This window comes from Cololabis saira, chromosome 22 (assembly GCF_033807715.1).
Source record: "Cololabis saira isolate AMF1-May2022 chromosome 22, fColSai1.1, whole genome shotgun sequence".
Classification (NCBI taxonomy): Eukaryota; Metazoa; Chordata; class Actinopteri; order Beloniformes; family Belonidae; genus Cololabis; species Cololabis saira.
This window is the reverse complement of record NC_084608.1, coordinates 7,917,367-7,933,683: the sequence shown is the minus strand read 5'-3', so window position 1 is coordinate 7,933,683 and position 16,317 is coordinate 7,917,367. Positions and strand designations below refer to the sequence as shown.

The following is a 16,317-nucleotide window of genomic DNA, read 5'->3' as shown; positions in this document are numbered from 1 at the left end:
CAGTGCTAAACTAAGCCTGTAGTCTCCTGCAAACAGCTCTATTCAATTACTGACGGTGTGCCAGGTTTACTCTGGGGGGTCTGGAGAGGCCCACCATATGCCAGGCTACGCTCCGTGTCGTTTTTATGAATGACCACATGGGTAGACACACAGACACTTGAGATAAAGTACGTCATCTTCCAGTTACCACCTGGACTGCTGCACATTTCAATCCAAACACACGCTCGCAGTTCAAACATTTGTGCAAGTGTCGGGAAGCCGAGAAGCATCTTAACACGCAGACACTTGTGTCAGACATGCACTCTCCTCGTCCCCAGGGACTCACGTGTCGTCGGGGGGAGAAAGTGCAGGGAGACGTTTCTGGGCAGATGAGGGGGGAAGGGGAGGAGGGGGCCGGTTTCCAACCGCACATGACTCAAGGTAAGGAGACCGCTAAATAAAACCTCATGTGAATGTACAATCCCCCCAATAAAGTTTAAGCACGTGTGCTAAAGGAGAACACACATTCAGGAGGAAGTGGTGATTAAAACGTGGTTACTGCAGAATCTGAGCTCAGTCCTAATTTTGAACAGACTCTGCGGAGAACAGGTCACTGCAGGAGCACGCAGAGACAATTATCATGTGCCACTTCACTAATTATATATTCCACACCTGAGTAATTCAGAAAGGTAATTAAACTGGTGTTGCTACAATATTCCTGTTAAATTCAGATTTTATGCTCTGAAAAAGGGAGTGTTTTTATAGGAACTTCGCTTTAAGCTGCATCCTTGACACTATTTCAGGAGGAATCCTTCAGGTCCTGAAACAAAGAACAAAGAAAGCAACACTCCCTCCCTCCCTCCTGCACACACACACACAAAACACTGACTTATTTTCTTACCAAAGTGACGATGGCACACTCGGCAGTGAGCTGCGCGGCGCTGAACAGCGTCCTGACGAAGCGGTAGATCTGCTTCTGCTCAGGATCGTGCTTGTCATAGTCAGCAGGGATCTCGGATTTCTAAAACAAAACGCCAGGTACAAACATCAACCGTCTAATATGATGGTAAGACAATGTTTAAATGAGCAGCGCGTGGCGAAGAGACCGAGCCAACCACGTAAATATATGAATACATTAAACTACCCAGATGCTTCTGAGATTATAAAACAGATGTCACCACTTGTTCATCCACTACAGGTTTATTAGCTGTTCCTGGGCTCGTGTGCTTCGTCTCGCTGATGAACTCTGACAGCTTTACAATTTGTACATGATGGAAATGCTTCTGCAGCTGGGGCATTACCGAGAGAGGATGCAGCTTTTCATCAAAGATGTCCAGCAACATTCGTCCGTCTATGTCTCTGGAAGGAGAAAGAGAGGAAAATATCAAGCTGCAGTTGAAGGAAACAATCTCCCATCTCTGATCACAGGCCTATTTGAAGACGGATGCACACATAATCAAGGGTGAGAATAAACAAAAAGCCTTCCGGGACAAAGTTGTCACCATGGGCTGATTTAGACATCAGATGTAGAACTGTTCCATTAAAGTCTATATTAAGAAGAAATGTCATATTTCACACACCTGTTCTTTATGTGGTAGTATATTGCAAGGGCTACACTGCAAAGACAAGAAAAAAAAGGATATAATCAACCATTTCAAAATAGAAACAACACACCAGGACAATATTTCAATTATTTGTTTTGATATCAGACGTTGTGGAAGGTCGTTCCGTAAACAATCAGACAGGTTACCATTTGATGGTGTATTTGAGGTTGGGCTGACTGACGGTGCTGTCGTCCAGGAATATGGTGGAACAGGAGCTGTACTTCCGTCTCACTGGGCCTGGGTGATGCTGTGGTGTGTGTGAGTGAGCAAACACACACAAGAAAACAAGCATACATGTCAGTACCAGCTCTGGGAAACAGGAGTCCTGCAGGTCGTGCTCTCTGTCCGTGCTCCACATGGTGGCATGCAGGATGACATTTATGGTGAAGCACATCTTTAGAGAATTATCAAGCAACAAAGATGTTGTTCTCAAAGGCTCCTCGTCCTGTTTTTGTTTACAATTACACAATAATTTTCCTTTTTCAAAAACATACATTTTGACTGGCTGAATTTGGGTAATTGCAATCATAATTTTTCTCCTTTTTCCATCTCAGAGGAAAGATGAACACTGATGAGCTGCACCACAACAACTTCTTTTTTGTTCTTATTAACTAATTAATTTATTTTTACTATAAGTTCAAGCACTTACCAAAAAACAGTTTATGTGAGTTTAAAACATACAAAACTAAGGTTATATGAAATCTATGAATAATGGGAGGGGGAAATACAAGAGGCGTAGTTTACTTTGAAAGGATGGTTTTACCTTGTCCTCCGAAATGTGAGTAAACTTGCAAAAAATACAAAACATGGAAATAACTATTTGGACATCAATCAAACAAAATCAAATAAACCTCTTCTCAGTTAAAATCATTTAAAAAGAGCAGTTTTATGATCCTACTTACATGGTTGATGTAAAGGCTCTTCCGTTTTTCCCGAACTGAAAAGAAGAGGAGAAAGAGAGAGCAGGTTAACCTTGAGGTCGGTGCAGTACCTCGCCCTGACAGACAGGGGGCAGCATCTCCCAGGGCTCAGATCTCCCCCAGGACGTTGAGGAATGAATTAACTTTTTCGTTGTATTATTTTACACAAGGGCGAAACTTTAGTTTCAGAGGTGGGGGGGACACAAGTAGGATGGGTAAATTTGTGCGTGTAGCTGTAGAGTGGATGTGCAGTGTGGCTTTGTAAGACTATGTGTGTGTGAATGCGAACGATCAAACAATTTTAATATGCATTTACTTTTTTAGACACTTTTTAACTTTTTTTTTTGCCCGTTTTGGGAAAATGCTGGATCTGCATTCTTGGCCAGGTTTGATTTTTCATTTTTCAAAAGCTTGGGCACAGAAAAAACATAGGATTTCATTGACTCCTTGTTTATAATGGAGCCAAGGAAATTCCCAGTACCACTTCTCTTGATCTTAAGGTTTTGTTGCTGAGATGCTGTTCTACAATCACTTTTGGGCTAACATGGTTGGGTTCCTGCCTGCACTTCTTCTCTTGCGCCTCTCTCCACATATTTCTCCTATGAAATATGAAAATAGATCATGTTCATTCCTTCCTTTCCTTATAAACAAACCAAAATCACCTAACCATTTACAACATATTAACCTACCTGCACTACAGTGCTGCTGCTTCCCCCTGCCTCTCTCTGAGTTTGAGTCTGTGGTGTAAGTCCAACATTACAGTTAGTGAAGTAACAGCAGAGAGAAAATGTGCTTTCCATACTCTATACAACACACATAACCAGAGGTGGGTAGTACTCAGTTACATTTGCTTGAGTACGGTTTAAGTTTACACTTCTTCCTATTTAAGTTTACACTTCTTCCTACTCCTTTTTTGTCACATGTAAATCAATTTATCAAGTTTTGAAGGATGAAATTCCTTGTTTTGTTTTGTTTTCTTAAACTTCTCATGAAGTGTTGTTTCTTTTTTACATGTACAAAAATAAAATACATCAAATCAAATCAAGGTTTTGTATAAATTGTTCTTTTAAGAGTAGTTTTAATGCAAAGTACTGTGTGTGTGTGTGTGTGTGTGTGTGTGTGTGTGTGTGTGTGTGTGTGTGTGTGTGTGTGTGTGTGTGTGTGTGTGTGTGTGTGTGTGTGTGAGACTGTGGGGGGGGGGGGGGGGGGGGGGGGGTTTATAGTGTTGGTTCTCTCTCTCTCACTCACTCACAGTCTACATCTTAGCTAGCTAGTAACAATAGTGTATAAAGTAATGTTGAGTAATATTTGGCTACTCATCTCTGCACAGCCTACCTGCAACACAGCAGTGCTGCTGCGTTTTTGTCCCGCTGCAAAAATGTATTTTAAACTGAGCTGCCGGCTACTCTTCATTTCTGCGCCGCGTCCTGGCTGTCTGTGAAGGCTGATTTATGGTTACGCGTTAAATCGACGCATTCTAGCGCACTGTACGTTGCGCGTCGCCGCGTACCTTACGCCGTATGCCCTGCGTCGATTTAACGCTGAACCATAAATCAGCCTTGAGCAGCACTGAGGGGAGAGGGGAGGAGGGAGGGAGAGCGGGGCTGCCGGGCCGTCAGTACCTTCGCACAGAGTGTCTTGATGATTCGCAATTACAGGCTGAGCCTACCGTTAGTTTTTAAACTGTAAAAAGTGGGGGGGACAAAAACCTGATTTTGAAAAGTGGGGGGGACATGTCCCCCCTGTCCCCAGTGGAAATTGCGCCCATGATTTTACACAACATTAGACAAAGCAATATAGTTTTAGGACCAAAAAAAGGAGCTTGCAAATGTTTCCTTCTCTCCTTATTAAAATGGAAAACGGTTATTAATGTGAGTTTGGGCTCATTACTCATCATTTTGGCGTGCACGAGTCCAAATGAGATTAAGCTGTGGTTTATTCAAGGACAGCTCGTCACACGGGCTTCTTTCTTTTTCATTTAATCCTCGACATAGAAATCTGGCCTTTGGCTACGCCAATTCCCGTCGATGGACATGATGATTTGTTGGTTTTACAAAGTTCACTGCATGGAGTGCTGTGTTGTAGGCTGTTATTATAATTATAAACGTGACCTAATACACAGAAAACACACCCAGGAGTGTCAGAGATTAGTTTAGATTACTAGAATTATCTATATGAACAACTTTAACAGATTAAAGATGTAAATATGTGCTTGAATGTCATTCATTTATAACGGCTAAAACATATAAAGTAAAAAACATCATCAAAATAAATGTGTACATATATTTACCGTGAATTAGCAGAAGTCACACACACACACACACACACAAATGACTGCGAGCAAAGCAAACTGGAGCAAACTGGAGCAGATGGAGGATGCAGAAACACCCAGACAATGAAGTAGTGTACCTCTCTGAGTTTCTCGTCCCAGGACTTACTGCGTCTTACTTCTCCAACACGCACATGTTTTTCCACAAAATATTTAATGTGTCATCATGACTGTATAATGATGTCCAGCAGGGAAAAAAGAGCCAGCACTCTTCTGGGTCATAGATGAAACCGCATAGTTTGACTAAATCATGATATTGGAAATTGAGATATAATCTGGAAGGTGATGCATATGGTCTGCTTTTATGAAAAAACCAAAACAATATGTCTAAAATAATGATGTAACACTTCAGTCAAATCAGTTTACATCCATTTTTATGGACTAATACCTCTCTTGACCATATAGGGGGATGTAGCTCTGCTGTGTTGAGAGGATGCAAAAACTAGGCCTGCACTTTGTTGACTTAATATTTCTGTGATATGTTGTCCTGATTAGAGCTGGGGATCGATTCAAATGTCAAGAATCGATTCGGTTCCGATTCTTAAGATTCAGAATCGATTATAACCATTTGATTCGATCCGATATTGATTTGGGTCAGTGTTGCCTGGATTATATGACTATCAATGACTAACTATTGAAATAATAATTTCACAATAATTATTGTGAAATAACTAAGAAATAAATAACTCAAAAAGGGATTTCAATATCCATTTAAAGTGCAAAAAAAGAAAGAAATTGCAACAGCTCAAGCAGTAAACAAATCACTTTAGCTTGTCTGATTTATTCTGTCACCAGACACACAGCTTGCCATGAAGCACCCGGCATTTTTCAGGTATTTCATGACAAACCGTGTCCGATAACAGAGAAACCAAACAAGCTATAGTAAATATAGATAATATGAACTTCATTGAACTAATATAACATTTAGAAATTTAAGCTGAAATGTCCAGCATTTTCTCTAAAGAAAAGTTAATTTAGTTCAGGAGTTTTCAAAACTACTGGGACTACTGGGATTAAAGTTCACCAGGCAAAAATGTAATGATGAAAAAAAAAAGAATAATAATGTTTTAATCAAAAAATAAATTAAAAAAATCTTTAGACATACAAATCGATTTTTTGGAATTAATATGAGAATCGATTTAGAATCAGAAAATCGATTTTTTTCAACACAGGCCTAGTCCTGATGTGGTCAGGTATTCTCACATGGACTTGTTGTAATACTTTTTAGATTAGATCTTTATTGTCGTTATATAACAACAAAATTAAAATAAATAGATAACTACTAGAGTATATAAAACATTTACACACAACATAAAAAAAAAACAAATAACTGATTAAGAACCAATAAATAAATAAAAACAGCCTACAGATGCACACAATGCTTCATATTAGTTTGTTTTTGAGTAGATTGAGTAGAGTTTTGTTACAGCTGTAGGATAAAAACTGTCTAAAACGGTTTGTTCTTGTTTTTATTGCTCTGTACCGTCTACCTGAGGGAAACGGTGCAAACAGAGCGTGTCCAGGGTGAGTGTCATTACTATAATAAAATCATTTACTGCGTTGTTTTATTTTACGTCCAAGGCTGCACAGCCTCCCCTGGGCCAACAAGTGCAAAGAAACCAGCCCCGACAGAGAGATATAAGCAGATCAACAGCAAATGCACATAATCCGCCAGCGGGAGACGCGCTGGTCGTTTACAGGAAGCGATGGAGCTCGAAACCACACAGAGAGTCCAGCCCAAGCACCAAGTGAGCACAGCTTCACCAGCCGTCTGAGACCAGACACGTCTGCATGCTTACCTCTCTTGTTGGGCTCCACCACTGAAAAACAAAAGTTGTCTCTGTTTGTCTGTGACACAGATAATTTCAACAGGCATCACTGTGTCATGTTCATTCTTTATAAACTTTAAAGTGAGTCATATTACATGTGGATTAGCTCATCTTTCCACTTACAAAAGCTAGTGTTTGTCTCTTGTGTTGTGCATATGTACTACGCAAACAGATTAATAGAGGCTATTAAAAGAGACCAGTGTTTCAATATCTATTTCCCGATCAATATACAAGCCTTCAGGCTACAAATGCATCAGCTGAACCAGCTGCTGTCCCATGTGTACAAATATTATAAAGCTTCTTTTTATCTGTGAAGTAATGTGGAGAAAAGTAATGGAGCACTTCAGTTTATGATGTGGAAGTCCTGACGAAAGCTGGAAACGGCAGCCAAACCAGACGCATTATTGTAACAGTATTTTATAAAAGGGTGCATGTTATCATACAGCTACATGTGGATGCATTTTAAAAGTAAGTCATGGAGAAATGGGAGGAGCGACATAGAGGTTAACTGACCGTCAGTCTGGGACTTGCTGAGGAAGATGGTGCTGGCCCGGGGGTGGTCTGAGGGGTTGTACTCCATCGGCAGGTCTGCAACAAGAAGAGACCGTTTCACTCTCAAAAACACCTTTCAAATCGGAGATTTCCCATTAGTTGTTCGGGATGGACAGACCATCAGGTATCAACCGGCGCTCTTGTGATGAACCGGTCGCTGGCGACGGGCCGCAGCAGCGTTAACCCCAGTTAGTCTATCAATTAACAAGGCAAACACTCAAACTACTATAGATCTGCATTACATCACTGTCTGCTCACACACACACACACACACACACACACACACACACACACACGCTGCCACCACAACCAACCCATCAGAGAGGAGCTGGCAGGAAAGCAGGACATAAATGTTTGAACAATAAATAACTGAAGAGCTCGGCTGCCGACAGTCGGCTTTACGCACTTGTTTGATTTAACGCCCCTCCAAACTGATAAAAACCCTTAACGGTGACATCATCAGGTCATTCAGGTGCAAAATATTACAATTTTAGACACACACACACATGCATGTCATCTGAATTTCATTCACTTCATAACTGATGTTAGCTTTAATCACAACAACTCAATTTACAATTCTTTTAAAACCAAATTTTTTGCAGCTTTTAAGACGGAGCATGTTCGTCCAAGTCAACATGAACGACATGGACAAACAAAGTTTTTATGCTTGTGATTTCATCTCAGCGCTGACATACCGTCTTGCTTTGTGAGATATGTGTTTGTTTCAAACCTAAACATGTGGGATCTCCGTCGTCTGCCAGGTGGTTGCTATGGAAACCTCTGAATACATCACGATCAGTTCAGCGCCTCATTTTTATGCCCTGATTAAATCTCACATTAAAATGTATCCCCCATTTCTTTAATGGTATAGAAAAGAAAATTAATTTACAAAGAAACTATACTGTTCTATGGTTGCTTTATTTATATTTCTATTATCCATCCATCCATCTTTCTATCAACGATTGAACCGACAGGCTAATTTAGTACCCGTCAATAAATAAATCAAGCTAACACATGCACACATATCTCCAATAGTCACTCAAGGCATTAATGAATGCTCGGCTGCCGTATGACAGACAGACAGCCACGTCCCCGACAGGAAAACGGAGGAAAAAAGAAACAGATGACGAGTGACAGACAAGTGAAAAGAAGGGGTTATGAGAGAGCAAAGAGCGGAGGGGGCGAGAAGCAGAAAAAAGAAGAAATGAGAACGACAGATCTGTGCAGATTGATCGACACAGAAAGAAGACAACAGAGGAGAGATGAAAAGAGAGAGTGAAGGAGAGGAAGGGAGAAAGATGATATGGGAAAGAAAACATAGCAGAGACAAGCGCAAAGGTGAGAATCTGGGTGTTGATGGGGGGGGGTTTCTCTGTAAACTGGATCAAACATCCTGGACATATTTCTGCGTCGTGGAAAATGATGACGTTAAATCAACCGACTGCAATTAACAGCAAAATAAAGAATGAAAACAGACATGAAGAGTCAAATCGGAAGTGTCTTGTGTAACATGGAGGCATAAAAATCACACGAGATACACAGCTACAGTGAAATTAAAGACAAATCGTTGCTACCGAATAAAGTTCAACACTAAACATAAAACTATTAAATCTAATCAAAGTATTTGCAACATCCAAGCTGCTCTGATGTGAAGCTCCACTTGTGTGCACTAGAAACTCGATGCTGGTCCAGCGTCAGAGCAGAGGCTGCTCTGAGCTCGACAGGTTATTCGGGCAAACCCTGCTATTGTCTCCAAGCTCTTTTGAAGTCTGAGGGCTTGTGGCGCTAGAGAGTCACTTAAAGGACTTCAAAGAGGACTGACAAATATTTGAGGGCCCACCACGCCGCGACGCGGGAGGAACAGGCAGGTCGAGCTGGATAAAAGATGGATGAAGGATGGCGGTTGGGCTACTATGCTAATAAAACTGCATAGTAGCTCATTAATCGCTGACTGGGAAAGTTGGGACTGAGGTGCCTCGTTGGGGATGAAGATGGAGTTTGTAAGTACAGAGGCAGAATAGTATTTGCAACATCAGATAAACGGCATGTCAGATTCCAGCATTTACTTTCCAGAATCTTAGCCAAACTGTAGAAGCAGTGTATAACCACTTTATTAAACCATTACCTGCCTCCTTATCAATTAAGAGGCTACACAGCTTATTAAAGCTGCTATTCAAACTTATTTGATGTAGTCATTTGATTAAGGAGGTGTGATCACGTCTGTACATGTAGATGTTGCGACAGTTTGCTGCAATTGTTGCTGTCCATCAATCTGGAAACCATCATTCTACAGCCAGAATGACTATTGACAAGATTAAAACATTCAAGACAATTGCAGATTTCCCAAGGAGTGAAAGTCCCAGCAAGTTTATCCCAAGAATAGACAGAGCAACACTCAGAAAAGCTCCTGAAGTTTTCGAATAAAAAGAATCAGCAGAGCCATCTCTCAGGCCTCTCAGAGCTCAGTTATGATAGACGATAGCCAGACAAACAGTGTTTTTCTTTTGAACTATGAGTGCCAAACCTACCCCACATTTTTCTTGCTACTCCTAACTTCCTTCTGTCATCATAATCCCCCCAAAAACACTCCACATGCTTAAGTCTTTCAGGCACCAGCCTTTACACACGGTGTGAACATCTATGAGGACCCAGTTGGACCATCGGGTGATTAAGACTACCTACTATATAATAATAAAATGTATATAGCACCTTTCTTAAGGAAGTTACACAGTGCTTCCCAGAACAATAAAATACATCAAGATAAAAATACAGTGCATAGTGGATAAGAACAAGTCTAAAATTAATAATAATAGTCACACCACAATAAAAGCTTTTCTAAAAAGGAATGTTTTTAGTAAAGATTTAAAAGCAGTGGGGGATTTAGCCGACCTGATCTCAGCAGGTAAAGAGTTCAAAGTTTGGGGGCCCGGGCTGCAAAAGGTCCATCCCCTTTGGTCACAAGCCGGGCCCTGGGAATGATCAGAAGGCCCTGCTGATCCCTGGCAGGTAGGGGGTTAAAAGTTCTTTAAAATAACTAGGGGCGTGGTTATTTAGGGCCTTAAAAGTCAGCAATAAAATGTTTAAATCAATGCGATATTGAACAGGAAGCCGGTGAAGGGACGACAGAATTGGAGTGATATGTTCAAATTTTCTTGAGGCAGTGATCAGACGAGCAGCGTTACTATTATTGGTGTCCAGCCATTGATGATACTGTTATTGATCTTGTTGATACTATAATGATAAACTACTGGTATATTGTTCAGGCCAACTTTATGAGCAGAAAACTGCTCTTAAAGCGCCGCTGTTGTCACTTAGCTGTCACTGTCACCCAGCGATTGCGTGTGGCACTGTGACGGATCTCTGTGGTCGTCTGAGCGAGGATACAGGAACTATTTGCTAACTTGCAGATCGTGTTCACATCTACACAGGAAGATGACAGCATGCAACCACACTGGGCGTGTGCCCCCTCCGATGACCAGCACTTCTGACCTCCACCCCTCCAACAACCCTACACCGTTTCACCAACCTGGATAGGGGGAGGGGGGCACCAGGAAGACGAGAGGAAAGGGAAAAAGGGGTGGTGGTTGCACATTGTTAGGGAGGGAGGCTGAACAAAGAGCGGAGGGAATAGGTCACCGTTTGGATTTAGGCCAAGCTTGATAAAATTACATCATTTCAACTCCTAGAGAATCCCAGCCGTGTGAGCATGTGTGTGATATGAAGGCTTAAGTACATGCAATAAAACACATTTAATTAAAAGAGATGAGACACACCATTTAAATAATGTATGTTCTGTTACATCTGTGTGGGGTTAGTTGAATCTGAGCGTTTTCTTTTCAGAAGTACAGTCACACTGCAGCAGCTCGAGCATCAATGCCAACCCGTGTTTCACCCTGAGCTGAGAAAAGCCCTTTGACACGCATCCACCACCTGCAGAGGAAAGAGCCGCCGCTTCCACGGCCGCCACGCTGGGAGCACTAGTACGTGTAATGAACAAGTTAGCTGGCGCTCAGCCAGCGGCCCTCCTGTTCTGCGGCGAGGCCGGCCTCATTGTGCAACGTCAGTGTTGCAACAAAGGCCCTCTCTGCTGGTTTTGGCTGACCTGTCGAGACACCAGGCTGAGGGGATCCAGATGGCGCAGCGTGGCACGGTCCAGCTGTTGACTGACTGTTTTCAAGCCCACGTGGTTGAGGTGGGAAACACCCAGCTCCTCTTTTAGAGATTTAAGTCGGGAGGCAAATGTGTTAAATGAAACCCAGCGGTGTTGGATGGCGTAGGATGCCGTTAATGTTTATAAAACAACCCTTTATAGATGAACCAGTCAGGGCTCACACATTCAGAGCCAAGATCAAGAAAAAAAACCTCTCTTAGAGATAATGAAGACTAGGGAAGAGTATTAGGGCCAGGCAGGAGAAAAAAAAAAAAAAAGTTTAGAGGAGGAAGATTTTTTTTTCATTATACACTGCGAGAAAAAAGTCGAAATGTCGAGAAAAAAGTCGAAATGTTGAGAATAAGTTGAAATGTTGAGAAAAAAGGCGAAATTTTGACTTTATTTTTGAAATTATATTTCAACATTATTCTCGACATTTTGACTTTTTTCTTGAAGTGCAAAATAAAAAAAAATCTTCCCCTCTCAAATATTTTTTCTCCTGCATGGCCCTAATACTCTTCCGTAGAAGACCATAAATAAGCTGTTATGATTAGTTTCAGTGTCCCACCTTATTCTATACCGAACAAAGTTTTGAAAAGAAAGCTCTGAGGGACGATGGAGGGATCAGATGAACAGAAAAGAAAAACAGTGAAACCTCCAGCAGCTGGTATCACCGGTCTGTCTGACGGCTTCAGGTGCCAGAGTCAAGGACTCGGATGCAGAATCATCAGAGAGAGCTGCGCTCTTATCAGAGTCAGGCCGGTGCCGAGTGGAAGAAGGTGGGGAAGAGTTTAGAAATGTTTACCTGAAACAATCCCTCTGTCCTATCCCTACATTTCAGCGATACATAGATGGATAGACAGACAGATAACAGCATGACACAGAAAGTGCTGCGTGTGAATGAATCACCTGGTGAAAAATAAAGGCTAAGAAACATGCTTGTCGTGTCTTACACATTATTTTGTTTCGTGGTAAAGAACGCTGTGTAAAACCTCTCAAAAGGCTGTTAAAATCATCATCAAACAGAAAAATGTAATATAAAACGAGGAAAATATAAAGTGCCAGTAAGTTTGCCAGTAAGAGAAAACTTAGTCAGCATACGCTGTGTTACAGAAGATAAACTGTCATGTTTTCACTCTTGAACCCAAAGCAGACGACAGGATTTTTCCATTGTGTTTAGTGTTCGGCACAAGATAGTCATCTTGGGATCGGGGGTGGGGGGGTTGGAGTAGATTCATGTTACAGAACCACGACAACAGCTAAAACACTGCCAGATACAACCCCCCCCCTCCCGTTCGTCTGGTCTTTATCAAGCAAACACAGCTGCCATAGAAACATTATGCAGATGAGTCTCTTTTATCAAGGCAGTGGTTGAAGAGAACAGACTTTGTTCGCTGAACCCCTTCTTTCTCATTCTTTTAAATGCACCAAGAGTAAAGTCAAAGAAAAATGCTTTCAAGAGTGAAAGTCTGCACACAATCTGACTGTCATGCTGTCATGCTCATGCGTGGGCAGGAATTTTAACATCATTAGCTCGCGGAATCTGAATATTCACCGGCATCTGGGCGGTCTGACATCACTACGCGCTGGTAAGGAAACTGTAAATATCAGCCAAGTTGAGGCAGTGCTAGCCTCATTAATAGGACTTTTTTCCCCCCTTTTACATAATGTACAGTTACATGATTGTGACTACAGTTGGTTGGAAAACTTTAGGAATGAAAGGGGTGTTGGTGCAGAAGGGGGAGAAGTTTCCCTGCTGTCTTACAGTGAGCTTGGAGAAGACAACTGTACCGAGAAAACCAGTCAGCGGCACAGAAAAGTTGCACACCGAACTATCCAGTAAATGAGAGACCACGCATTTCCAAAGAAAGCTTTGGAATCATTAAGATGTGGTTTTGGAGAGGAGAAAATGCACACTTTACCCTCTGCATATATCGTTAGCTGTCACCGTGGAGCTGGTTATGGGTCCCGTTTGGACGAAGAATTGTTGCCTGCAGAAGTGTGGATTAGGCCTCATTTACTCTGCACCCAGCTGAGAGCCACAACCCCGCCCTCCTGCTTTCTCTCCCATCCCAGCCCTGCATCCTCTGCTCACTGTAGCTAGGCAACCGTGGCATGAAACGTTTCAGATGGTGAAGGAAAGCCCATCAAAGTCAAAGACAGGCAGCCGGGCCCACTTCTTCCTTTCTATCGCTCAATATTTCTCCATCTCAAACAGCTGCTTGTGGCGCTACGCTGTACTAATTGCTGAGAAGTCTCGCTGTGTTTGTGTTTGCTGATGCAGAACACTTGAGCAGAATCCAATACATCGGCGTACATGCAGTCCCTGAAAAGAGAAATGACTTGTACTTGTTTATGAGTTAATCCTCAAAAACAGAATGCAAGACCTCAGCGTTTGTGAGGTTGCAGTAAGTTAATGAGTCTTTGAACATGGAAAGATATCATCACATTCTAGTTAGAACTAGAGGGTCCTTAATGAGCACCAACCAAAGAGTGCATGCTGGTAGTTTTGGGGCTTGGTGGACAAATAAATTGGCCTCACTGGTTATTCTTATCTAAGTATCAGAAGTGTTAGGAAAGGAAGTATATGAGCAATTATTCAATAATTTGATTCACTGGTTGTATTTTTCTCAGAATAAACCTATACATCTTACATTATATGTTCATTATTATCATTTTAAAAGAATTTTACATTTTAAAAGGTGACTAAAAACCTTTCTTTTTATCACTAAACAATGCTGTTTTTTTTCTCCCTAGTTGCTGTTTTTAATTGTTTTATTCTCTTTTCTGCCATGTCTTGACTTTTTATCCCTTGTATTATTTCTGTTCTCTTTTAATTATCAAACTGTATCACTTTGAGATTTTCAGTAATGTAAAGTGCATTATAATTAAAATGTATTATTATTATTTTAAAATATTGCTAAAGATAATGTTGGTAATGGAGTAAGGTACTTTAAGTCGTATAACATTTGATGTAAAAATCTTAATAATTTCAGGTTAAAAGTTTTGTGGTTTACCTGCCATCAGCGAGAGTTCACTGGGCAGACATGTGACAGGACTCCAACGTCGTTCCCTCTGACATCAGGTCAGAGATGATCAATAAGGCTTAACAGAACAGAAAGACTTTGGACATAAAGAAATGTTTTAAGGCATTAAAAGGTTTCTCTCCTGCTCTGACTGGGGCATGTGCCTTCAGGCAACAGAATGCACAAACATCTCGTACGTGCGTCACCGCGGTCCTGCTGAGCACTGGACTACATTTGTCGCTGGGTTTCCTGCACACATGATCCCACACGAGTACCGATCTGATGGCAGTGTTAGCTTTTTCCTTTTTTAAATTGACAACTTAAACAATTCTTTTATAAATCATCTTGAAAAAAGACAATGAATTCTGTAGTCATTACTCTGTTTTCAGACATTTTTGGGTAATTTCTCTCATTTCCGAAAAGAAAACTTCAAAGGCTTTAAAAAAAAAAAGTTTTGTTTTGTTTTTTGTACTGGGGTACGTCTGTCGTTCCTGAACTCATGCTTTTACACGAGAAGGATCCCTAAACGCCTAATAGGCTGATTGTGTTATTTGTGCCACCTCTTGAACAGACAGCCCTTGCTTAATGAGCATGTTTGCAGTTTTCCTAGTGGGATTTTCACACCTAAAATATTGCAACATAATTCTAAAGTTAGATAACTAGCTCAGTCTAACTCATGTGCCACTTATATCACCATTACAGGAGAGCGATCCATTATATGCTTCACTCTCAAATCATCTTTTTGATATAAAAACGTCAGTTCGAGCTTATTTTACACACTTGGGGATGAGACAAAAAAATGTGAAAACTGCTGATTTGATTATATTTAACTATTAAAGGTATTGTGACATCATTTTTATCATGCTTTTAACACTATTAAAAGTCTTGGCCAACATCCCTCAAATGTGTCTAAAAGAGTGTAACAAGAAAAACTTCACTCTAGTACTCCATTCCTGGCTTTTTATTACAGTGTTTTTTTGCGCCGTGAAAAACGGGTCCTTTTTCCCCTTTCCTGTCAATCATTGCGCCGCTCCTCCTCCAAACCTCCTCCAACCAACCGCTACACACTTCTGCCGTCTTCACACACACGCGCGCACACCAAACCACAAACACCGACACACAGCCCAGACAGGGCGACTACAGCCCGAGGATGAAGTCCAACCGGGACCAGAGGACCGGGACCGCAGCTCCCCGCGAGCCATACGCTCACAGCGGCGTCGGAGAGTTAAAGCCGGGAGCGACAGGCGAAGCATGCATGGAAAAGGAGCAGGGCGAAGCAGACAGTCCACAGCAAACAATCATAAAAATAAAGGCATGCAAGCAGCAGTGTCTCCTTATCTTAAGTCCAGTCAGTGGCCGCGGGTCTTCTTAGCAGTTTTCCTCCGGTGATTAGAACAGAAGAGGCTGTAAACAGCTCCGTGTTAAGCCTGATTTATGGTTCTGCGTTAAATCGACGCAGAGCCTACGCCGTAGGGTTCAGCGTACGTAGCGCGTCGCCGCGTAACCCTACGCCGTAGGTTCTGCATCGGTGTAACGCGGAACCATAAATCAGCCTTTATGGTGCGCTGGAGAGGAGAGGAGGCAGGGAGCTGGGTGGAGGGGGCGGTGATTTAGCGGGCCCTGACGTCACGGCCCGCCACCAAACCAGGTGCGCCGTTTTTGCATAGTTATGCGGAAAATCCCAGAAAGCACACAATACACTGAATGTTAAAAGTTCGTTGTTTTTTTGGGTGTAATTGATGTCAAGACACCCAACAAAACACAAAAAATCAAGAAAAATGTGTTTTTCATGTCACAATACCTTTAACAAAACACAGGTTTGATCTAAAAACTCGAGCAGGCACAGTTGATAATTGAGTTATTCAAATTAAGATATTGTAGAGTAGAGTTGATACCAAACGTCCAAAACTGAGGCTAAATATGCAAAA

General features: G+C 41.7%; 1 protein-coding gene across 2 annotated transcripts in view; it reads right to left on the bottom strand.

Annotated features, from left to right (window-relative positions):
• Positions 1 to 16,317, bottom strand: part of ccny (cyclin Y) — a 39,270-nt gene that overhangs the window by 7,248 nt on the left and 15,705 nt on the right. The window contains exons 2-8 of one of the 2 annotated variants that reach the window (XM_061713101.1): positions 7,175 to 7,249; positions 2,486 to 2,520; positions 2,347 to 2,370; positions 1,730 to 1,830; positions 1,560 to 1,595; positions 1,281 to 1,338; positions 881 to 1,000 (exon numbers count right to left, since the gene is read on the bottom strand). In XM_061713101.1, the coding sequence (XP_061569085.1) occupies positions 881 to 1,000; positions 1,281 to 1,338; positions 1,560 to 1,595; positions 1,730 to 1,830; positions 2,347 to 2,370; positions 2,486 to 2,520; positions 7,175 to 7,249 (449 nt within the window). The remainder of the gene's footprint in view (positions 1 to 880; positions 1,001 to 1,280; positions 1,339 to 1,559; positions 1,596 to 1,729; positions 1,831 to 2,346; positions 2,371 to 2,485; positions 2,521 to 7,174; positions 7,250 to 16,317) is intronic. The other variant, XM_061713102.1, reaches the window with a different exon arrangement.